Source organism: Myotis myotis, unplaced genomic scaffold (assembly GCF_014108235.1).
Source record: "Myotis myotis isolate mMyoMyo1 unplaced genomic scaffold, mMyoMyo1.p scaffold_m19_p_14, whole genome shotgun sequence".
In the NCBI taxonomy this organism is placed as follows: Eukaryota; Metazoa; Chordata; class Mammalia; order Chiroptera; family Vespertilionidae; genus Myotis; species Myotis myotis.
The window spans coordinates 30,272,338-30,298,446 of NW_023416318.1; the positions used below are offsets into that span (position 1 = coordinate 30,272,338).

A 26,109-nucleotide genomic window follows, 5' to 3' on the forward strand; every position below is an offset into this window, starting at 1 on the left:
CCAATCCGGAAGCGATCATCTTTTGAAAGAGAAGGATGGTGGAGAGTAGCGTTAACAGTATGTACATTTTCATTCATATTATTCTTATTCCCATTAACATTTGATTAAGTCAGTCTTACCGTTTAAATCACTAACAATTCGTAAGAAAACAGTAGGCTTTATTTCATCCTTATAATTTTAGCATCAGCATGTGAATGAGAAACTAAAATTTCAATTTAAAAGCTTGGAAAAGTAAATCAACTCTAGAAATCTATTCGTGTCACAAAATATCGAGGTAAGATCCACCTAGTTTATGAACTTGGTAAGAGGACACAAGAAAGATAAGGCATACATTCCTGAGAGGTTTTGGGGTTTCAGTTCTTATCTTACTTAGCACAGAGCCTATGATAACTTTTATTAGTTAACATGGTCAGCAGATGAAAGCAAGGTAGTAAAATGACCAGAAGATCCCCCTATAGGAGACGACATTTCTATATTGCAGAAATGTTTCCCATCCACACCCTGCAATAACAGAAGGGCCCCATGGGCCAAAGCCTTCTTGGAATTGAACTCATTGTAACAGTGGATCTGAGCCGAGTGCTCAGTGGAAAGATGGACACAAAAGCAGCAGTGACTAACCCTTCAGGTTTGGCCGTGTAGCTACATTGCGGTTGGGATTTGAAAGTACCCAACCCCTTATTGGACTAATTAGACAAAATGCTCTGCCAATTCGTCCTCCGCCTCCTGTTATTATCCTGTAGCTTCCCATTTAAGGGCTAGACAGAAGCATGTAGCATCTACGAAGCAGAAGTAGGAGAACGTTTATTTAGCCGAGAAACTAAATTTCAGGTCTCACTAGAGGCCTGAAATTTATAACCAAGTTGAATCTCGAGTTTAAGTATCTGTGAAGCGACTTTTTAAGAAAAAACTTCAACGATAGCCATAACCCATTGGCTATTACTCAGCAGCTGTCTCAGAAAGGAAATAACCATGATTCTCTTAAACTATTGTTCTGCCCAGAGTGTTTACTGTATTTTAATAGAATTTCATTAAACTGTAAAACTAAGAGATGCTGCTTAGGCATGACCCTTTCAAGAATGCTGCTGTTGGAGATGTTGCTGGTTTACACACTGATGTGAAAAACGATGTCAATTTTCCACAGAATACTCCTATCCCTGGCACTTACCACTTGAAAACGTTTATTGAAGAATCCCTATTAAATCCAGTGGCAGCAACTTACAATTTTAAAAATGAAGGAAGGAAAAAACCACCTCTTGTGCAAAGAAACAATCCAGTAGTAACGGACCTTCCCCCGTACATGCCTCCCGGCTTCTTGGACTTGTTGAAGAAGCAAGCAGCCACTTACTCATTTAAAGACCAACCGAGGTCAAGCCCCAGCTCCTTGGTTTACAAAGATCAGGTAAAGCCCTACTAGCAGCTGGGTTTTTGTGGGAAAGCTACCAAGAGCCCCGAGGAAAATAGTCTATATAACTTCGAGTGTATCTCCCCAGGGACAAAGTAACAATCTTTAGGATGCCTTATTTTCTGCAGAAATCAAACAAGGGCTGCCTAATTTGCAAATATGTCCTGCAAGATTTTTGAGGCCTCCTTAACCTAAGGAGAGGACTGGGGAGGGGGGTCTGGCGGAGGATTGTTCTCTCTGGAGGGAATCTTGGCAGGATTCCCCCAACTGGGGGAGCCTCTGGGATCTTATCTGTGGTTGGCCCATGCTTCTGGTCTTTTCAAGCAGTTTACACAGTGTACTCTTTTTTTTAAATAAAGATTAAAAAATATATTTTTATTGATTTCAGAGAGGAAGGGAGAGGGAGAGAGAGACAGAAACATCAATGATGAGAGAGAATCATTGATTTGGCTGCCTCCTGCACCCCCCACACTGGGGATATAGCCCACAACCTGACATGTGCCCTGACGGGGAATCGAACCGTGACCTCCTGGTTTACAGGTCGACGCTTAATCATTGAGCCATGCCGGCCGGACTGTACTCTCTTCCTTTAAAAAGAAAACTCTGCCTTTCAGTGAGTGAGTGCCCTTTTTAGAGCGTGAACATAACCATATGCCACAGGGAAGCTTTTCCCAAAATTTCTTGTAGAAATGAGCACTGGGGTACCAGGAAGGTAAGATTCTACTCTCAGGTCCACCAGTTCATTCATACATCGATAATAATTGCTATGCTTATGGCTCTGTGCCAGGCTCTGTGAATGGAAGATGTCCCTGACTTGCAAATATTTAAGTAACAATGCAAGAGCAAATATATCAAATGCTGAGATAAATCATCAGTTTCCTGATGATGATAAATAGTGTAGCAGGAAATCCCAGAGGAGAGTTCAGTGTAGGCTAGATTGAAAAGTTGGAAGGTTTCCTGGATGAAGTAGAACTCAAACTAGACCTTGAATAATACATGGCACTTATGTGGCTCTTAATAGTTTACTGTGAACTTCTACATATATTCTATTAGCAGTTCTTCCCAGGCATTCTGAAATAGGCAGAACAGATGTTAGCTCCATTTTACATGCACATAAACTGAGGTGAATAGAGACTAAGTAACTTGTTCAGTGGCAGAGGAGTACTTTTAACTGAGGGCTTCTGATCCCCAATTTGGCGCTCTTTCCAACTACCTTGGGCCTCTGGCCATGAATAAGGGGCAGGGTTTGGATGGGTGGAACCCAAGAGCTGTGTCTCCAGGGAGGGGCACAGCACTGTCAAGGCCTCTTCCAAGGACTGAGTTGTGACTTGGACTTTGTTACTTGGGACTTTGGGCCTTAATATCTCCCATTTATAAGGAAGCTAGTAATAGTATTAGTCTTCACAACCCTATCAGAGTGTTGCTGAGCAGAAATGCATTGTAACTGGAAGTTGAATTAAATACAGTGGTTGTAGCGATTATTAGGATGAACGAGAATTTTTCCCTGGGATGAGCGCATGTTGTACGCAACCTGTAAACCCATCTTATTGTTTTGCAAATTATAGCTTTGGAACAGGACAGAACCATAAAAGTTCACTGGGTAAGTCTTATCCTATTCACTTCAGTGGATGAATACAAACACTAAATTTTACTTAGTCTTTTATGGCTTGGTATCAGGTCACCATGCTTCATGTGAAATAATTTGGCCACATCCAGGACAAAACCATTCTTCCTTATTCACCACCACCATTTACTTCCCTTCTGCTTCATCTTGTCTTGCTTTTAGGGGTTTCTGAGGGTTGGTATTAGGCAAAATTTAAGGCTTTAAAAGACCAAAAGAATTTGGCTTACCCACAGGGGTGGACAAAACCTTCTGAAAACATATTTTTCCTGTTTCTTTTCTTTCTCCTCTCTCTCCTCACCTCCCACAAAGGATTGAGCTCCAGAAACTGGGAGAATTACATGTTTTCCTAATTTTCTGTTTCAAAGGTCTATGACAGTATGTTCACAGAAGGAGAGCTACCCAGATGTATCATTGTTTACTCACCAATAAAACTCATAATTCTGGTTTTTTTAATGGCAGAATTCAGTAAAATAATAATTCGAATAATTTGAGGTAGATATAGAATATATTATTATTACTTATTAAGATAGAACAACATTCTCTCAAGCTTCAGAATTTTTAATAGAATATTCACTTTATACCTCATTAAGGCTGTTTATTATTTGTAAGAAAGTTTTTACTATTTTTGTTCGAAAGCACGTAACTCAACTAGAGAACCTGTATCAAAGAATCCTATCATATACTAGAGGCCCAGTGCATGAAATTCATGCACTGTGGGGGAGGGGGGCGCTCAGCCTGGCCTGTGCCCTCTCTCAGTCTGGGAGCCCCGCGATTAATCACCCTGCAGAGGGAGGCCCCGCCCACTTACCGCAGAACCGCTTGCCAGGTAGCCAGGGCCTGCCTCTGAGGGGCTATCATGGGGCAATGGCAGGGCCCCCGACCAATCACATCACACCCTCCTTGGCGGGCCTGGTGCCAGTGGGTGTCATAGTGTGGTTGTCCAGACGGTTGTTCCGCTGTTTGGCCATTGAGTCAATTTGCATATTATGCTTTTATTATTATAGATATATTTGAATGTGTGTGTTTGTGTGTGGGTGTGTATGTGTATAAGGGGGTGGGGGTAGTAAAGGATAAAGGGGGCCAAATATATGGGGACAGAAGATTATTTGTCTATGGGTGGCGGGCACATAATACAATATACAGATTATATATCATAGAAATCTACACTTGAAACCTATATAATCCGTTTAATCAATGTCACTCCAATAAATTTAGTTGATAAAAAAGAGTATTTGAGATGGCCCTAAATTTTTTAAAATAAATTTTTCTTATCAGAGAATTAATACATTTTTATTGTAGAATTATACATACAAAAGTGGGACCATCTCTCTCCATATACACAGCTTGTGACCTGCTTCTCCCCAGTGTTGCTGTCATCCACTAACCCCAGGGTTACTCCCACTTATTTCTGGATGATTTTAACTCCCTTCTCTCCCTGCCTCCCTTGCCACTACTGTCATCATTTCAGTACACATGCAGATGACCTTCCAACAATCTCCCTTCTCAGATTCTTGAACTCTCCTCTACCTCAGCTCCTCACTCCTTGGATTTTTTCAAGACCAATAATTCCAACCCTGCATAATCTCAACTGCATGCACCCCACTCTGACCACTCCTAATGTTCAGCCTCACTCACTCTAGTGTCCCAACCCCCCTCCCCCCAATTTTTCTGTTCCCCACAATCTATAATCCATTGACCCTACTCGCAAAGCTTAAATCCCATAGTCATCAGAGTTACTCTCAGCATACGCCCTCAATTACCTTGCTCCTGATGGCGTATCTCACTTGTTTGTCAAAGCCACAAACCTGGGTGAATCTAACTCTCTGGGGACTTTGTACCTGCATCCATGTTTCGGAATGACTGGCCTCATTTTACAGTCTTCACCTCACATGGGCACTGGATGGACTTCCCTAGTCTGTTTACCTCCCACTCTCCTGGGTGGCTTTATTTCACATCTCTCCTTTCCAAATCCCTGACACCTCCACCTCAATCCTCCTCCTTATTTTTTCTTCTCAGCCTTTTTTTCAGGTTCAGCCCCTTCTCCCTGACCTCTTGTGGGAGTGCCCCAGGCCCCCAGACCTCTTCCTCCTCTACACTTGCTCCCTCTACACTCACTCCCCTGGTGATCTCATTTTAGTCTTTGAACACCATCCCTTTATGATCTCCAAATTATATCTCCTGCCCAGACTTCTCTCTTGAATTCCAGACTTGTATATCCAACTGCTTTTTTTTTTTTTTTTAACTTCTCTACTTATATGTCTAATTCAGGGTTTCTCAACTTTGGCGCGATTGACGTTTTGGAAGGAATAATTCTTTGTTGTGGGGAACTGTTCTGTGCTTTGTAGCATGTTTAGCAGCATTCCTGGAAAATTGATGCCATTAGCTAATTAGATGCCAATAGCAGTCCCCCTCTCAGTTGTAACAACGAAAACTGCCTCCAGACATTGCCAAATGTCCCCCGGGGCGGTACCCCCCTCCTGATTGGGAACCAATGGGTTTAAGTCTTTGCAATAGTGGGTGTGACCTCTGAGTGGTCGTTCTCAGAGTCAGCAGTTCTGTTGGGAACTGGCTTTATTCCAGACCTCCTCTTTTACTCCTCCCTCTCCCTCTCTTTCTGCCCGACTGGCCTCCTGGAAGCTTCCTGACTTGGCCACTCCCATCTCAGGGTCTTTGCACCGGATCTTGCCAGCTCATTGACCTTTGTTAGCTGTGTTTATAGCTGTGATAAAGATATCTCTGAAATCATGTTAATTTGAAAGTGCTCCACGGTACCACCAAAGGGATTTTTTTATTTTTTATTTTTTATTTTTTTATTTTTATTGCTTAAAGTATTACAAAGGGTATTACATATGTGTCCATTTTATCCCCCCGCCCTAGACAGTCCCCTAGCCTCCCCTATCCCCCAAACCAAAGGGATTTTCAACAGGATGGTTTTTCATTGAGCAAGGTATTAACTGGGCTGGCAAGTGCTACTGTAAGGAACTCAAGACTTAAATGTTGAGATAATAAAGAGCAAAGCATAGGTAAGATGGAGCAATTCATTGTACCAACACCATTTAAATTAAAAAAGTGACCCTAAAAATGGGCTCATTTAGCAGATATTTTTGAAACTGAATTTTCAAAGAACAAGTGTCACATGCAAATATGTCAAGAAAGTGGCAAATAAAAATGGACTTTGAAAGATGGTTACAGAAAATTTATCTCAGGGATTGGGACCCATGTAATTCTTAGTTCATTTGGAGCTGATAAAGACTCTAAGGTACTGGTAAATTTACAAATAATATCAGTGCTATCTGCTTTATTTCCACTTTTGTTTACCTTGCCTCCTTAACTCTTTCCTGCTTAAGCCTTTTCCGCTGAGATGAAGCTCACCATCTCAGCTCCAAGGATGTCAGGAGTACATAGCAGTGTTTGAATAGAATATCTCCTAGGATAAACCAAATAGTCTTAAGTGACTCTACAAGGTTGTACAGTATATGATTTTGTCTATATGGAAGACTGAATAAAATCAGATATTGGATAACCTAAAAAAACAAAAAGAACAATATAATTGGTATCATTAAGCAGGCTTCTTTTTGAGAAGGTCCTATATTGTTTTTCTCTCATTCCATAAAGAAGTCTGAGCAGTGAGTCAGTGATACTTCCATACGACACAAAAGACTTTACTTCTCAGAGAAAAGATACACTTGAATTTCTGCCAATAGTACCTACAAAGTATTGCACCTGCCAGCCCTTCGGCTGCATTCACCTTATGATCATTCCGACAGGGCTTGAACACATCGAAAAAATCTGTTTCCTTCTGTCCCACCTATTTATGGATTTGGTTCTCAAAATGTTGTCATACCAAGAGCCTAATAAGTAGGGTTGGATTTTTCCACTTATTCTGACCTTGATGGTGTTGGTACAACAGAACTGAATGAAGTATCCACACTAATATCATTCTGTCATATTGTATGGCTACAAGCTATTGCAAGATTTCTGAGTGCCTAATCTACATGGACTGAAACATTAACTAGAATCAGGTATTTTTCTGAGCACATTTTCTAGATTCTTTGTGCCTCATTACAAATGAAGAAGTGACATGCATCTGTAGGAATTAGGAAAATACATATGTATATTAAAAATCTCCAAGGACAGTGGAGCCACTCAGAATAGTTTGCAATAATGTGCAGAGAAACAATCTTTTACATAAGGCAGCTGACTATTCACAACTTTATGGAAAAAAAGCCCTCTCTCAGTAATATTAAATAGCAAAGAATGGCCAAGCCAAGTAAAGTAAGACAAATACAGAAGTTACAGGGAACCAATATTCCTTTCTAATCTAGTACTGCCTGAGTTTTTCCATAAGTACTTTTTTTATAGAAACTTATAAACAGCTGTTTAAGGGTGTTTTTTTTTCTTCTTCACTTTTCAATTCTCTTTCTTCTTCTGAGTATGTGTGTATATGTACATAAGAGAGTAAGCGAGCATGCGAGAGGAAGCATATAAAGGATTACATGCATTATTTAAAGTAAATAGAAAGCAAACACCCATATAACCATCATCAAAGTCAAGAAATAGGATGTTGCAGCCCCAAAAGCCCCCTGCTTAAAATACATTTTCCTGCTTCCACACTAGAATAATAAATAATACCCTTGTTTCCTGGGTGTTTATTTAATGTCAAGTGAACAATGAACAAGGCACAGGTGCATCAGGACAATGTGTGCATTTTATCATAAAATTTGTATTTACTGCTATTGTCAGTGTATCAACAACAGCTGCCTATACACTCAAAATGGGTACTAATATGTGAATGAAAGCAACAGGGTGAGCTGTATTATCTGAGCTTCCATGGGGCATAGAATGCCAGCATATGGATGCCTTATTCTGAAGGCCTGGGGTGGGGGTGGGGGGTGGAGGGGATGGGCAGCGGGGGCAAGCTAGAAGAGGTCAGTGGGGACATATGTAATACTTTCAACAATAAAGATTTAAAGATAAAATTTAAAAAGGCAGCATTGCATTTTAAAATCTGATTTTAAAATAATAGAGGGTAGGGAGTAGATTGCTCACTTTGGGAAGGATTCTTCCTAGGATTTTATAATATAATTGCTTCCTACCAGCTCCTTCAATAGGAGCTCTGGAGGTTGGGTCAGTCTTCCTGGCTCCTCATTCGGCTTCTTCCTCTCCTTCCCTTCCTTTACATATCCCAAGCTCTGTGCTTACCAGGTCCTTCTACTCCCTTACTCATGCACCTCTGAGCTAAAATCCATAACCCAGGGATGATGCAGCTACCAGGTAGTTTTGCAGCAAGTTTGACAATGGGCAGAGAGACAGTCTCTTCTGCAATGTTTCTCCTTAGAATACCTTCCTGGCTCCCCTCTAGGAAGTTCCTCTTCCTTAAAACCCTCAAATCTCTCTGTCTTTTACCACCTTCAGATCACCCAGTTGGGTTTATTTATCTCCCCCAGTTTTACAGATGTATAATTGACAAAATTATATGTATTTGAGGTTACAACATGATGATTTGATTGTGAATATATTGTGAAATGGTTGCCACAATCAAGTTGATTACCATATCCATCACCTAACATTGTTATCTTTATGTGTATGGATGAGAACATATAAGCTCTATTCTCTTAGCAAGTTTCAAGTATACGAATACAGTATTATTAACTATTGTTACCATGCTGTGCCTTGTATCCCCAGAACTTATTTAGCTTATAACTGAAATTTTGTACCAACCCCCCATCTCAACCCCAGCCCCGGGCAACCACCATTCTGCCCCCCGCACCCCCCCCCCCCCGCCCCCAGCAGGCAACCACCATTCTATTCCTTCAGGAGTACAGGCTTTCTAGTCACGAGTACAGGCTTTCTAGTACAGGCTTTCTGGATTCCACATATAAGTGATACAAAACAGTATTTGTCTTTCTCTGTCTGGCTTATTTCACTTAGCATTATGCATGTTGTTGCAAAAGGCAGGATTTCCTTCCTTTTTTTATGCTGAATTATCGAAATATATTTTTCAGTTATTTATATATCACATTTTCTTTTCCATTCATGCATCAAGGAACACTTAGGTTGTTTACATAGCTTAGCCATTGTGAATAATGCTGCACTGAGCGTGGGAGTTCAGATGTCTCTGGCAGATACTGATTTTGTTTCCTTTGGATAGATACTCCGAAGTGGAATTGCAAGATCGTATGGTAGTTCTAGTTCTAATATTTCAAGGAACCTTTTTTTCATAATGTCTGTACCATTTTACATTTCCACCAACAGTGCACAAGGGTTCCCTTTTCTCTACACCCTCACCAATACTAGTTATCGCTTGTCTTTTTTATAATAGCTATCCTAACAGTTGTGAGGCGACATCACATTGTGGTTTTGATTTGCATTCCTTGATGATTAGTGGTGTTTCAGCATCTTTTCATGTAACTGTTGGGTATTTGTATGGTTTTCTTTGAAAAAAATACCTATTCAGGTCTTTTGCCCAATTTAATCGGATTATTTTTTGGTTATTGGGTTGTTTGAGTTCCTTATATATTTTAGACATTAAAACCTTATCAGATGCATGGTTTGTATCTACTTTCTCCCATTGCTTACGTTGCCTTTTTACTTTGTTGATTGTTTATGCAGAAGCTTGGCTGTGCAGAAGCTTTTCAGTTTGATGTCTTCCTACTGCTTTATTTTTGCTTTTGATGCATTAGCATTATTTTCCTCTTTTTAGTGTCATATTAAAAAAAATTATTGCTAAGACTAATGTCAAAGAGTTTTCCCTATGTTTTCTTCTAGGAGTTTAGTGGCTTCAAGTTTTACACTTAAGTATTCAGTCCTTCTTGAGTCAGTTTTTATGAGTGATATAAGATAGGAATTTAATTTTATTCTTTTACATGAGGATATCCTGTTTTCCCACTACAATTTATTGAAGAGACTATTCTTTCCCACATGGTGAATTCTCGGTGCCCTTGCCAAGATAAGTTGATTATGTATGCATGGATGTTTCTTTGGGGGTGGGGGGAGCTTTCAATCTGTTTCATTGGTCTATGTATTTGTTTTTATGCTAATACCATACTGTTTTTATGATTATAGTTTTGTAATATAGTTTGAAATCAGGAAATGTGATGCCTTCAGCTTTTTTTTTTTTCTTTCTCAAGATTGCTTTGACTTTAAGCTCTTTTGTGGTTCCATATAAATTTTTAGGATTGTTTTTCTGTATCTGTGAAACATGCTATTGGAATTTTTTAAAATATATTTTTATTGATTTCAGAGAGGAAGAAAGAGGGAGAGAGAGATAAAAACATCAATGATGAGAGAGAATCATTGATTGGCTGCCTCCTGCACCCCCCACACTGGGGATCGAGCCCACAACCTAGGCATGTGCCCTGACTGGGAATCGAACGGTGACTTCCTGGTTCATGGGTTGATGCTCAAGCACTGAGCCACACTGATTGGGTGCTATTGGAATTTTTATAAGGATGTTATTGAGTTTATACATTGCTTTGAGTAGTATTAATTCTTCTCATCCATGAGCATGCGGATATCTTTCCATTTATTTGTATCTACTTCTTTTTTAAAATATGTTTTTATTGATTTTTTTAGAAAGAGGAAAGGAAAGAAACATTGATGAGAGAGGAACATCATCAATTGACTGCCTCCTGGCCGCACCCTCACTGGGGATCGAGCCTGCAACCTGGGCATTTTCCCTAACCAGGAATTGAACCAACAATATGTTGTTCCTGAGTTGATGCTCAACCACTGGGCCACACTGGCTGGGCTTCAATTTCTTTCTTATAGTTTTCAGTGTACAGATCTTTCATTGCCTTAGTTAAATTTATTTCTTAGTGTTTTATTGTGTTTGATTCTATTGCAAATGAGATGGTTTTCTTAATTTCTTGTTCAGATACCTGCAACTTGACTAAATTTATTGATTTGTTCTAAGAGTTTTTGAAATGTGAATATCTGTGGAATGTTTTGAAGCTCCACCTTTGAAAATATGCCATTTCCACTGTTAAAATAAAGAATAAATTACATAATGTTGTATGCTCATAAAATAAATGACAGATAATAAGATAAAGTGAGTTTAAGACCTGTATTAATCTATTATTGGTGTCCTGTCCATTCTGTATAGTCAGTTAAGCTTTCACCAGGACAATACAATGTACTTCCTCCACCAGTTCCCAAGTATCCTTCCAGGTAATTATACACTTATTAAGTTACCTTTAATCATTTACTAATGCCTTTCTATATATAGACTTAACAATCAATACTAATGGCTTTTAAACCTCATTTATGCCCATTATGATTAGCATTCTTAAATATTTAATGAGAGATAGGGAATAAATTAACAAAGATCCTCACATTAAAAAATAAATTTAGGAAATCATATCTATTTTTTTAATATAGGAGCTTCGTATTTCGTTCTACAGTTCAAAGATTTCCATCAGCCTATTTCATTCCTGTAAGTACATTGTAGACATTTAACTCATGGTGAATTTGATGTTTAAAATATGCAATGATTCCTTTTGATATATCAAGATTAACATTTTGCTCATTGGAGTAGATAAGCAATGAATGATTATATCATTGATTTTAAATATACATAAAGTATATCCGAAGCAATGCTAGGGATTTCAAATGTAAGTTAGCTATTTGTGTCAATTTACTTTTTTAGATCTTCACTCACATCACCTCAGTGAGGTCATCCCTAGTCTCCTGTTCAGAATTTCCTGTCCCCTTCCTCTATTTATTTTTCTCCATAGCACTCATCACTGGCTGGTACACTGACTACATTAAAGTTTGACCTATCCTGTTTTTATCTGTCTCCCTTACTAGAATGTAAGTTTCATGAAGGTGGGGATAGTTGTTTGTTTTTGTCCTGTATACCCAGTACCTAGAAAAATGACTGACACCTAGTATTTGTTGAGTTAACTAAGTAATAAAGCTCATTCTATTAGCAACAAAAAGAAAAAGTATCTCTAGGTTCTTTTCTTTAAAAAATGTGAAAATGTTTTCTTGTTTCTAAAAATTTCCAAATACATATACATGAATTATGATAAAAATGAACTCTTTTAGCTAAGTAACCAGTAGAATGCCAAAAAATAAATAATTATAAAAACTTTAGAAAGATAAGAAAATGTGAAATTGTTTTGAAACAATGTGATGGACTATAGCTATTTATTTGTAACTAGAAACTTGGGGGTAGGGGGAAGAGGCATAGAGAAAACATCTGAAAAAGTAATTAAGATAACTGAACCAAGCTCAGAAACAGACACTAGGATATAGAAGACTTATATATTTGAGAAAGATGATAGGAGAAATCCATAGGGAAAGGAAGAGACATTTTGTGTTAGACAATTGTTAAATGACTTGGAAAAAACATGTTAGAGTCTTTCTACCACATATTAAAATAAATTCCATATTGATTAAATAATTAAATAATTGTGAAACCATAAAACCAGGAGAAAATATATGAGCATATATCTAATTTTAGGATAAGGCAGATTTTCTGACATAATAGCATGGATGAAGTACAAAGGAAAAGAAATATATCAGATTATATAACATTTTAATATATTTGTTATATATTTTAGAAAACAAACTGTAAACAAGTTAATAGGTAAATGCCAATTAGAAGTTATGTTCAACATGCATGGCAGATAAAGAGTTACTGGTGACCTTATCTAAAATTCTCTTAATCTCTGGGAAAAACACCAGTAGATTGTAAAACAGATAAAGCCACAAATAGATAATTCATAAAGCAAGAAACTCAGATATCCAACAAAGGTAACAAAGTTTTGATGTCACTAACACTAAAGTATGAGAAACTAAAAGGCTGATTGAAAACTTGCTGTATGTGGGTGGTGTGATGGACTAAATAATGGCTCCCAAAGATGTCCAAATCCCCAGAATCTGTGAATATTACCGTATAGGGCAGAAACTTTGCAGATATGATTATGTTAAGGATCTTGAGATAGAGAAATTATCCTGATTATCTCGTGGGCCCTAAATGCAATCACAAGTATCCTTATAAAAGGTAGGCAGAGGGAGATTTGAGGAAAGAGAAGAAAGCAATGTGACCATGGAGGCAGAGATTGACGTGATGTGGCTACAAGCCAAGGAAGGCAGCCGCCACCAGAAACTAGAAGAGGCAGAGAATGGATTCTCCCCTGGAGTCTCCAGAGGTAACAAGGCCCTGCCACACCTTGCCTTTGGCCCAGGGAAACTGATTTTGGATATCTGGCCTCCAGAACTTTGAGAGAATAAAATTCTGTTGTTTTAAGCCACCAGATAGATGGTAATTTGTTGCAGCAACCACCAGAAACTAATAAGGTGGGGATTGTTTCCAGGTGGATTTCACAGTAGATGGATGTGATGAGGACCTGGCTTTTAATTTTGGTAGACCAAATTGCTTATGTCTGTAGGCCTTTTCTCTTGGACCCATCAGTTGCTTCAAAATGACTCCTTAGCCGCCTGCCTGAGGTGTAAGCCAGTTGCCAGTTCTCACCATTTGTAAGGTTTCGTTCACTCAATTCCTGTCTTCAGTAAAGGCCCCTGTCCTCACAGTGCCTGGGGCTCCTGAGTCCAGATCTCTGGCACAGTCTCCCCATAAATGAAACCTTCTGTTTCCTACAGGGATGTGGGATGGGTAACTACCTGACTGCTGGGGATGAGGTAGAGGGACTTGGGAGAAGACGATCAACAAATCCTGTTTTCAGCTCCACGCTCACCTCCATCTCACAGGTGCCTGATGCCTAAAATTTCTGAGCTTCTTTTAGGTTCTGCGGAGCAAATCAGCCTGCTCCACGTCAGGTTCTATTCCTCCTAACTGCTTCACACCTTCGAAAATATGTTATCTCTGTTGGCCATTGTCTCTTCTCTTGGCTCTCTGTGTGTGTACATGTGTGTACAGGTGTGTATGTGTGTGGGGAAGGAGATAGTTACAAATGCACTGTGCAGTCGGCTTTGGCAGCAAGCAGTTGAGACACCAGTTTTTCCCCCACTGGGTGGTATTGTAGTTCCTTTGAATTACACATTTTAAATGGATGCCATGAGTTAATAAGGATGTGTTTATACTCTTCGTAAAGAGAAATGCAATTAAAACAATTTATTAACAAGTTAGGTTAGGCATCCTGCAAGATAAGCGGCCTGGTTTGGGAAATGGCATAAGGCAATGGATTCTGACAAGTTTTGCCTTTGTACTCATTGCTTTTATGGAGGATAAGATTTTGGGGGGAAATGGAGATCACCATTTTCATTGCTATCACCTCATCCATTCCATTTTATGTATAAAAGTGATTCACTGATTTGGAACATCCTGTCCTTCAACCAGGTGAAAAGATTACTAAAATATTCTAAGATAAAGAAGTAGCCCAGGGCTGTGATTCATGTCTGTCCTAAACATGCATTCCCAGAGCAGACTTACGGGTTTGGTTTAGAGCCACAAATTTGTAAACTCAGAGAGTAAACTCCTTCGACCCCAGCAGTGGGAGATGTGCTTGTTCTTGAGATAAATGCACTAATCCTTAGGCCATTATAAGCCTTTATCTGAAAAACTCATTTGATTGACTTTATCATTCAGTTTAATGGTTTTAAAAATTAAAATCATAGTCACAGAACTGTTAAGGGCTCTTAGAACCGAAAGAAACTTTATAAATCTACTACTACTGCTGAGGTCGGCTTGAACGATAATGCATCGAGTGTTTTCTGGTGCCTGGCACGGTGGTCTGTGACAGACATATCCTGTTTCATTTAATTCTCACAGCAACTTGATGGGGTGGTATTTATTATCTCTATTTGATAAATTAGGAAATGGAAGTTAATTGTCTGAGTTCACACAGTTATTAGGAGGTATAGAGGGAGGCAGGATAGTACGAAGCTAGGAAAACTTCTTGGCAAGTGGAATGGGGAAAATGAGACAGCTTAACAAACTGACTGAGCAATTTACAGCCAGATACCCCCGTAGGGATAACATCTAGGCCTCAGTTGTATTTCAGCTCTAGGCCCAGAAAAGTAGCAAAACCAGGTGGGCGACTCTAGGACCAACTGCAATGACCAATGACCCCCAGCGCTGGTGCTGACCAATCAGTAGAGCATATGAGCCTGAAAGAGCACACCTGGAAAACTGATGAATATTCTGCTGAAAGCCTCCGTTGAGACCTCCCCTAAGATTCCCACTTGCAAGGGAGAGATAAAAACCCTAAAGACAAAAAACCCAGTGCTCACTTTCCCTCCCGGGAGCACACCCATGCCTTTGCTCTGGCCCATCTTCTTCCCCCACAAACACGCATCTCCTAAACTCTTAGGGACCCCACAAGACTTGTAACCAGGGAAGCAGCAGCAGCTCGCCCTGGACTAATCCCCTGACCCTATCCCCAGGGCTCTTTTCTCTGACTTCCCAGTGAGCTAAAGCAGCCCAACTTAGGCTCTCCTGTTGCTTCTTCTATGCTAAGGCCTTCTTTGTTTCACTGTCCCCAACTTTAATAAATGTACCCTCAAAGTCACTTGGACTTGTCATATGAAATCTTTCCTGCACAAAGTCAAGAACCCACACACTACCTGCCGACCCTTGGCAAACCAGCTCAGGGCCAGATCCCCTGAACTGTAACAGGCCCACTGTACAGCAGGCTGAGAGAGAAAACAATCCACACTAAGAAAGAAACTGGAAGAACTCCAGAAAGAATGTTCCTACAAGAAAAAGCACTCAAGAACAATTAAGAAAATATGTATAGTAAAATATGCAAGTGAAAAAACAAGTCACCAATTAACTCCAGGTAAAACAAAAGACTCTCCAAACAAGAAATCATGTTATGTATGTTGGCTCTGCAAGGAATAACAGTTATTTAGGAAACATTGATTTAAAATGTACTTTTTGATTGGATGAGCAGGAGAAAGAGCGAGAGATATTTCTTCATTTATTCTAAGAAGTCATCAATAGATAATGGCTAAAATGTCAACTAAGAAATAACAAAATGCACATACTATTTAGTGATAAGAAAATAATTGTCAGAAGAATAGCCAAGACTTAAAAATAGTTGTCTTAGGCTATTTAGAGCCTATTCAAAGACATGTGTGCCTAAGACATGTGTATGAAAGATGTTTCTAAGAGTGCTAGTTTTGTAAATGAATCAGTCTAGTTTATTCTAATGAATACTGTGCTGCATGTATGCTCTTAAAAATATCAAACAGCTCTGGCCAGTGTGGCTCAGTTGGTTGGTCCAACTGAGCTCCAACCAACTGAGCTACATTGGTCAGGACTTGACATTTTTTTTTAAAAATATATTTTAATGATTTTTCACAGAGAGGAAGGGAGAGAGACAGAGAGCTAGAAACATCGATGAGAGAGAAACATCGATTAGCTGCCTCCTGCACATCCCCCACTGGGGATGTGCCCGCAACCCAGGTACATGCCCCCGACCGGAATCGAACCTGGGACCCTTCAGTCCGCAGGCCGACGCTCTATCCACTGAGCCAAACCGGTTTCGGCAGGACTTGACATTTTGATTTTGAAAAAAATTTGTGATGGCCCAGCCCGTGTGGCACAGTGGTTGAATGTCGACCTAGAAACCAGGAGGTCACAGTTCAATTCCCAGTCAGGGCACATGCTTGGTTTGTGAGCTCTATCCCCAGTGTGGGGTGTGCAGGAGGCAGCCAATCAGTGACTCTCTCTCATCATTGATGTTTTTATCTCTCTCTCCCTCTCCCTTCCTCTCTGAAATCAATAAAAATATATTTAAAAGAAAAAGAAAAAGAAAAAAATGTGTGACTAATTCTTCCGAGGTGTGTTTTGTGTATAGTTGCCTGGTAAGGTCGTGGTGTCATTTGAGCCTATTGACTTGGGACAGGTTGTCTCATTGTTGCTATACCTGAAACCTACAATCACCAGAAATCTGACCTGTGGATCTGGTGCAACATAGTACGGCCTAGAGACATTCACCGAGTCACTTTAAACCGTTTTGAGAACGAGCAGGTTATAAAAGATGGATACATACAGGTGCATATCTCATCCTCCTTTCTTTCCATCATCCATGAAAACTAGCTCATTGAAATTTAATCATTTATGCATAAAATCTCTAGGAGCAGTCTATTAAAAAAGGACTAGATGACCATGTAAAGGCATAGCAGAGTACTACACGATTTGTCAGTCATAAAAAGTACATTAACTTTTAATCTGAAAATCCTCTAGGATCCTAGGTGCCTCTCAGGAGCCTTTTTCACTTGTTAAAAAACACAGCCTTCTTGTTTGTCAGGGATTCAGTTGTTGAATTACATTTTGTCCCTGAAGTGTAGGTGGCTCTTGGCAGAAGCAGTTGGTGAGGGATTTGTCTGGTTGGAAAACAGTTTTTAATCTTCAAATTACCAATGTAAGGTGGTGTACTTATTGGCTATTTCAGTTATTGATCAGCATAATTGCTTTGCCCATAAGAAAGACTAAGTATTTGGGGACAGATGCCAGAGCACATGTTCTACCATAAGTAAAAAGGGCCTTTTTGCACCTACAGAAAAAAATTGTATCGGGAACTTCTACAGCCACCATCCCCTTTTAGCACCTTTATAATGACCAAGCCCCACAAATGCCAAGACCCAGAGGTCCAGTCCTCATAGCAGGACTTTTTTATTTTTATTTTTTAAAGAGAGAAAGCAAACTGTAACAAATCTTAGTCATTCTTATGCAATCAGATTGAACAAAATAAAGCTTGTCATTTGTGGATTTTCTTCCTCTTGCCCTCCCTTTAATTAATTTAACTGCTTTTAGAAATGACCCCAAAAATCTCCTGATCTACCAACAAATTACATAAATGTTCCCTACTGAAGGTCTTTGAAAATGTCAGTAAGAAGGATATCAGATATTCTGCATAATTTCTTTGAACATATAGGGGCCACAAGTGATGTTATTTATTTATTTGTTTATGTATGTATGTATGTATGTATGTATGTATAATCCTCACTCGAGAATATGTTTGATTGACTTTTAGAGAGAGAGAGGGAGAGAGAGGAGAGAGAAACATTTATTCATTGATTGGTTGTTTCCCCTATGCACCAACCAGGGATTGAACCTGTAACCTAGGTCTGTGCCCTGACCAGGAATCGAACCCACAATCTTTTTGGTGTGTGGGATGACATTCTATCCATCTGAGCCACTCAAATGGGGTTGGTGATGTGATTTAGAAGAGTAAGGAAGATTTTATTTTTATTTTTCTAAATCTTTTTTTTCTCTCCAATATCTACTTGGCAGTGGTGAACTGTAGAGACTTAGTGCTGATCATATCTAATTGCTGGTGGGAGTATACACTAACACAATCCCTTGAAAAACAGTTTCACAGTATGTGTTGAGCTATAAAAACTATTTATATCTTTTAGCCTACCAATTCCATTTGGAGAAAATCCTCCTAATGTAATAATATTATATGCAGAACTATTCATCTATACAAAGATATCATCAAGGGATTATTTATAATAGTAAGATAGTAACAGCCTCAATTTAATATCAAATAGAAGGGAAATAATTTTTAAAAAATATATATTTTATTGATTTTTTTACAGAGAGGAAGGGAGAGGGATAAAGAGCTAGAAACATTGATGAGAGAGAAACATCGATCAGCTACCTCCTGCACACCCCCCACTGGCGATGTGCCCTCAACCAAGGTACATGCCCTTGACCGGAATCGAACCTGGGACCTTTCAGTCCGTAGGCTGACGCTCTATCCACTGAGCCAAACTGGTTAGGGATAGAGGGGAAATAATTAAAAAAGAATTTTATGTATACACTTAAAGGAATATTTTACAATCATTGAAACAATTGTTAAAATCATGAAATAGCAGCAAAAATGATTGTGATCTAAAATATAATGAAAAATTCAGGATACAGATTGGTGTGTATATTATGATTAAAATAATATAAGAAAAAATTAGAGTATAACAAACAGGAAATGCACCAAAATGCTATTAGTGGCTATGCTGAGGTGCTGTGATTAAGGGTAGTTGTTCACTTTGTTTCTCTCTTTCCATTTCTTTTATAATTTTTCAAAACCCAATTTTTAAAAAATCAGGAAGTAGACAATGTTTGAGGAAAAGAGCCATCAAAATGGTCAACATAAAAATATTTTGTTACTAAAATAAAAATAGTGCCACTTACTACTACTTAATTGGGAATCAGTCGGTCATATGATTCTGGGCTTCCAGTGATTTGCTGAGCAGATTCTTTAGTTATTATTTCTCACAGTTGTACGTAAAGTGAAAAATGAGATGTGCACATCTTTCCTGATGGTAGGAATAAAATCTTACAATGTCAAATGAAAATGGGTTTTTTTTTTTTACTTGATTTCAGAAATATTTTATGATGTTTTTGTACATCTTAAAATCTGACAAGCCTATAAAGAATAAGGCATTATGTGATTTGTCTGTTTTAGTCATGTTTAATAGTAGAGGTTTGAAAAGGGATATGGTATCTGTGGCATAATCTTTGCATTAAAACTAGCATTCTTTCAGCTGTTTTTGCATTGAAGGAATTAGTTTAATTAAAAACTAAGCTGATAAAGGGAAATAAAAGCGAAAATAAACAAATGAGACTTCATCAAACTAAAAAACTTCTGCACAGCGAAGGAAGCCATCAAACAGACAAAAAGACGACCTACTGAATGGGACAAGATATTCACAAATGATACATCTGATCAAAGAGTTGATATCTAAAATATATAGGGAACTCATTCAACTCAATAACAAAAAAATAAACTACCCGATAAAAAAATGGGCAGGGGATATGAAGAGAGATTTCTCCAAAGAGGACATAGAGATAGCCTTATTAAAAGATGCTCAACCTCATCAATCATCAGGGAAATGCAAATCAAACCACAATGAGATACCACCTCACTCCAGCTAAGATGGCTATTATAAAGTCAACAAATAACATGTGTTGTCAAGGATGTGGAGTAAAGGGAACCCTTGTGCACTGTTGATGGGTCTGCAAATTGATGGAGCCACTATGGAAACAGTAGGAAGATTCCTAAAAAAAATAAAAATAGATCTAACATGTGACCCAACAATTCCACTTCTGGGTATTTATCTGAAGAAAAGAAAAAAACTAATTCAAAAAGAAGTATGCACCCTATATTCATTGCAGCATTATTTATAAAACTCAAGATACGGAATCAACCTAAGTGTCCATCGATAGATAAAGGGATAAAGAAGATTTAGTATATACATACAATGGGATATTTTGCAGCAATTAAAGAAAGAATGAAATCTTGTCATTTGTGATAACATGGATGGATCTAGATGGTATTATGCTAAGTGAAATAAGTCAGACAGAGAAAGACAAATACTGTATAATTTCACTTATATGTGGAATCTAAAAAAACCCAACAACAAACAAACAAAAAAAACCCCTCATAAACAGAGATCAAAGGGATGGTTGGCAGAGGGGGGTTAGAGGATGGGTGAAAAAGGTGAAGGGGACTATAGTCAAAATATTGTGATAAGTTTACATGGTGGCAGATGACTACTAGACTTAGTATGGTGATCACATTGTAGGGTATAAAAATGTTGAATCACTATATTATATACCTGAAACTAATATAACTAATCTAATATTGTATACTAACTATATTTAAAAAATGAACTACAAAAAGAAACTAAGCTGATAATTTAAAATTTCATGAAGAGCAGAAAAATAATTAATAAACTTGGTCAGATTGCATAATGCCAAACACGAATTGAATGGAATCTGAAAGTTAAGATTATGAAAACAGGTCTCAGTGTCCTCAAAGATGAGTTCGGTTGTAGGTAACATTTTTGGAAAAATACAAGCTTTCAAATACAGCTACAGATGTACTAGGATTTTTAAGAAAAAGATACCCTGGCAATTTTTCTTTTTCAAAAAAGTTGTGCAAATTTTCCAATGCTATTAACACCAGCAGTCATAGATCCCTGCCTGACTGTGAGTGTGAGGAATTTCCTGCACTTCTTTTTTATTTATTTTATTTTTTAAAAATTGATTTCAGAGAGGAAGGGAGAGGGAGAGATAGAAACATGATGTGTGAGAATCATTGATTGGCTGCCTCCTGCATGCCCCACACTGGGGATCAAGCCCACAGCCTGGGGATGTGCTCTGACTAAGAATCAAACTGTGACCTCCTGGGTCATATAGGTTGACGCTCAACCACTGAGCCACACAAGCTGGGCGCTACACTCCTTTCTTATAACAATATCTTGACTGGAAATAGAAAAAACAATATATTAGGACTTTAGTCAGTGGCAAGTGACAGAAACCCAACCCAATTAGCTTAAGCAAAGAATCTATATATATAAAAGGCTAATATACTAAGTGTCCGACCGTCTGACTGTTTGCTACAACACACACTGACCACCAGGAGATAGGCGCTCAGCGCAGGAGCTGCCGTGACATGCACTGACCATTTACAGAGAAACGGCACTGTGGACCTGGCACCCACAAAGTAACATTCAGCCTCCCCCAAGTAGGACACAGGCTCTGCCACCACCCTGGAGTGACACCCCACCAAATCACAGCCAACGCTGCTGAGACCCCATGGCGCAAAATGCAGCCCACAGCCCAGCCCAGCCCTGAAAACAGTTGCGGTGGGTGCTGGGTGATGACATCATGTAGCAATGCCAGGTTTCCTCTCCCTAGTGACTAACCTCCTTGCAGTTTCTTCAGCCCAGAAACACGGCTTGCTTTATAGCCAGGTGCAAACATTTTACATTTTAACCAAATGTCTGTGAAGCATTTTCCCATGCCTCATCTCATTTGATCCTCACAAAAGTCCTGGAGTAGGTAGATAGGAGACTCGGTGGAATCCTATTTTCTTTTCATTAGACAGAAAAACGGAGATTTAGAAAGCTTAGAAACTTGACCTGACTGAAAAGAAGAAATGGGGACCTTGAAAATGACTTTAGTTTTTCTCACTGTGCAGAATATAGTCAAACACAGTTAAATATTTTGCCCTTTGTTCTCCCTGTGTGATCTACAATAATAATCTGCTTCGTGTTGATATTTACTACTGTGTTGCTGACAATTACCTGAAAGAGAAGTTGGGGTGCTTCACTGGGCTGGAAAAAGTTTAGCTAAATCAGAAAGCAGGTCTAATTAAGCAAGTTTATCTATATATATAAAGCTCTTGCTGGTGCCAATTGCACATGTGTGTGTTTCAATCTGTCATTGTCGATTGTGATTTTGGTTGACACTTCTATTAGAGAGAAAGGTCAAATAGCGATATTAAAATATTTCTTCTAATTAATTTCCTTTCAATGTGCACGAATTCATGCACCAGGCCTCTAGTACAAACATAAAGGTGGGGTGGGATTTTTTGATGCACATAGCCTTGGGCATGTTGGCCACTGATTTACCTTTCTCCATCCTTTGGACATGGTCTCTTCATGAGCTGGGCAAGACCACCTCCAGCAGCCCCAGCTGCTATGAAAAGGCAGGTTCTTCTGATTGGCCAGTTGGTGGTCCTGTGCCTGACCCTGGACCACTTGCTGTGACCAGGAGTAGGGGAGTGCCAGCTGGACTGGAAGTTCCCAGGCAGAAATACCACCTCAGATTTCTAATTATGGTGGGGCCCCTTCTGCTCCCAGGGTCATGTAGAAAAGGGAGGATGGGCCAGTAAACACCTGTGGCAATTCTAAATTACCTGGTGCCCCCTGGCACATGCATTTCTATACAAGCTACATTTCTAGGGCGGGCAGGTTTGTGATGACTCAGTGTTGCCCCACCCACACAGCCCATACCTGGAAACCGAGGCTGCCACGGTCTCAGCAGGAATAAACAGCACCGAGCTAGACTTCAGAGGTGCTCCAATTCCTAATTTCACAAATGTGAATAATTTTGGCCCCTGACAGGTTTGCTTGTACCCCACCCACCAACATGCATGTTTCCCTTCTTTTTCCTCTGAAGATGTAGACCAATATTTACCGAGTTCTGGAATTTCCTTAGTCAGATACACCGTGCCACCTGCCTCCCGAATTCCCCGAAGCTGCCAGCTTCTCTCTGTGCCACCTCCACACAGGATTCTACCCTCCTTGCAGGGCATCTGTTTTCTTCTTTGCACAATATGGTCCTCCTCTCACACCCTTCTCACCAAATTTGGGGGGGGGGGCGGGCATTTTTATTATCCTATGTAGTAATTTCAGTTTATGTTGCATATCACTTACATTTTTTTATATGTATACATTTGGGACTATACATTTTATTTCTGACCCTTTCTCTCCAAGTATGATTCACTGAAAGTTGTTTGTGCTAGGACCATTAGGGACAGACAGTGTGCTCATTCCAGGTTCCCTTTAGCTGTGATTAAAAACAAAAAGCTTAGAACTACATACTGACACCTCCCAGCAGGGAGGAGGGGGGCCAGGAGCTGGCTCTGGCTCCTGCAGCTGAGGTGCTTAGTCATTTGTTTCTAACCCCGCTGAACCTCACGTTCTCATCTGTGAAATGGAGGTAATAGCATCTCCCTACACTGTTGTGAGGGTCAAACGAGAATGGGTATGTGAGCTAGAGGTGGCAGCAGGGATGGGGCAACGCCCTGGCAGTGCCCAAGGTCAGGATGGAGAGTGGGGGTGGGTCGCTGAGCCCGAACTCCTGCCTGCAAATGAGGAGGCTGCGGAACACCGAGGACTTATGGAGACTGGAAATACAAGGGTGACAATTAAATTGTAAAATCATCCTTCGTGTTAATACACATGTAAAAAACAACAAAGTGATTAACTGTAGAGAGAAGGCTGAATTTTACATTCCTAACTGTATTTTTGACAGGAGCCTATGCACTTTATTTTATTTTATTGTTTGTGATGCAGTGAATTTGACTACAGGGTTAAAATGAACAACATCCTCCTCTCTAGGCTCCCTGCCCGCTTTGGCCTTCCCTAACCTTTCCATTACTGCTTCCTCAAACCCTCCCATCAGCCTTTTTACCCTACAAGCTTGCCCCCCCCCCCTCCTCTTCTTCCTCCTCCTCATTCTTTAAGTTTCTGCTCAAATGTACTTCTTTGAGGGGCTTCTTAGGCCCCTCAAATCAGATCAGTTTACCCTCTTACATGCTCTCCCATAGACTGTATGTGTTCCTTTGTGTGATATTCCACACATTCGTCAGTATATTTTTTAGTAAGGTATATATTCCCTGTTAGAATGTAAGCTCCATGAGAGTATATCTTTTCAATTAAGCCAGTAACAAGGACCCCACATGGCTGTTTTAAACAAGGTAGGAACATTATTTTCTCTCGCACAAACTGCCTGCAGTAGGTGGTTTCAGCTTGGGATGGCATTCTACAGCATCAGATTCCGGTGTGCTGCTCTGCTAAGCATGGCTTCCATTCCCGTGGTCCCAGAGAGCCGAGAATATGGGACAAGCTGGCAGGCAGGAGGGCGGGGAAGATGGACAAGCAGCCCTCTCCTTAAAGATGCTCCTTGGAATTTGCATACACTTCTTCTATCTCCATCCTATTGGCCAGGAATTAGCCATGTGGCCACACCTAGCTGCAAGGGAGGTTGGGAAATTTAGTTTTTACTCTGGGTAGACATGTGCCCAGTAAAAAATTATTCTAATACCAAGGAATAGGAGAAAGGATATTGGAGACAATTACATACTGCTGTATTCCCAACTCCCAGCGCACTGTGTGGCACATTCTACACATATTAGTTGAATGAAGAAATGGGCTGAACACTTGTGTATTTCATTGCTAGGGCTGCTGTAACTAAGTCCTACAAACTGAGCAACTTAAACAACAGAAATAGATTTTTCTTCACTGTTCTAGAATCTAGAAGTCCAAGATCAAGGTGCCAGCCATGTGGTTCCTTCTGTACCACTCCTCTCATAGCTCCCAGTGGTTTGCTGGCAATCTTCCGAGAGATCTCTGCCTTCATCTTCACGGCATGTTTTCCCTGTGTATGTGTCTCCGAGTCCAAAATTCCCCTTTATATAAAGAACACCCTTCATTATTGGCTTAGAGCCTGTCCTAATGACCTCATCTTCACTAATCACATCTGGAATGACCCTATTTCCAAATAAGGTCACATTCGGAGCTACTGGGAATTCAAAAGTCATAGGACTTGTGAACTTGGTGGGGGGAGGAGGAATGGGGGGAACACTACTATTCAACAGAACAACGAGTCACAGGATTTATGAATCTTGGAAGGACAAAATTCAACACATACAAACTTGTAATTCATCTACTCTCACACAGTCTTTCAGAGGCACCTGGTACCTTGTCCTTCCTGAGCAGTGTTGTATGGATGAACCAGTTCCATTCTCTCAGCCCTGAAGGAGTGTGTGTGGTGGGGGGATGGCAGGGCTTACCAAAGGCCTATAATGGTAATAGCGTCATTGGCCATAAGGGGTTGTAACCAAACGAGTCAAGCTTCTTCATGGTATGATGGGAACCCAGGAGCACTGCAGAGAAGTCAGGGGGGCCTTCGCATTCGAGTCCTTTGCGGTGAGTGGAAAGCTCCTGACCTTGTAATACCCCGTGGCCCCCAAGATCACAAGTGGCTAGCACAGGCCGGTTCCACCAGGGCCTGGCGTAGAATCCCGGAGCCAGGCAGCTTGCTCAGTCCTCATTCAGCACCTTGCCAACTCCTCACACCTTATTTCTTCTTTTGGGGTGTTTTTATTTGGTTTTGCCTGTATCCCTCACTGGACTATGAACTCTGAGCTTGAAGATAGTATTTTATTCATGTGTGTAATCCCTACAGCTCCTCAAGTAGAAACTCAATTAAATAGGACTTTTAAAAGGGAAAAGAAAGATATTATCATCTTGTCAGGAGGGTTGAGATATAATCACGCCCCAAAGCAGAAGAACGGCTACTATAAAAGGGCTCCTGTAGTTTCTTTTGGCAGCAGACTCGAGGAAGGTGACAGTCTGTTCTCCCTTGGCACCAAATGTCAGTGGTCTCTGAAAGGTTTCGTTTCGGGAAACCCAGAGTTGCCAAAGCATGGCCGTGACAATAGCAAGGTTTAAGAAGTGACCCATTCGATTTATGCAAGAGGTGCCGCCCTTCACCCATGCATCCCACCTTATGTGGACCAAAGCTCTGGGTCACACTCAGTGATCCCCAGTAAATGAGGGAGCAGAGTCCCCAACCTCAAGGAAGAGTAGG

At 40.0% G+C, this 26,109-nt stretch overlaps 1 protein-coding gene across 1 annotated transcript in view; it reads left to right on the plus strand.

The window, feature by feature from the left end:
• The window catches only part of STPG4 (sperm-tail PG-rich repeat containing 4), a gene marked incomplete at its 5' end in the record, with an annotated part of 32,657 nt that continues 6,548 nt past the window's right edge, over positions 1-26,109 (plus strand). Inside the window, 4 exons of the mRNA XM_036335540.1 lie at positions 1-57; positions 1,142-1,399; positions 11,131-11,195; positions 11,406-11,460. Of these exons, the coding sequence (XP_036191433.1) occupies positions 1-57; positions 1,142-1,399; positions 11,131-11,195; positions 11,406-11,460 (435 nt within the window). The remainder of the gene's footprint in view (positions 58-1,141; positions 1,400-11,130; positions 11,196-11,405; positions 11,461-26,109) is intronic.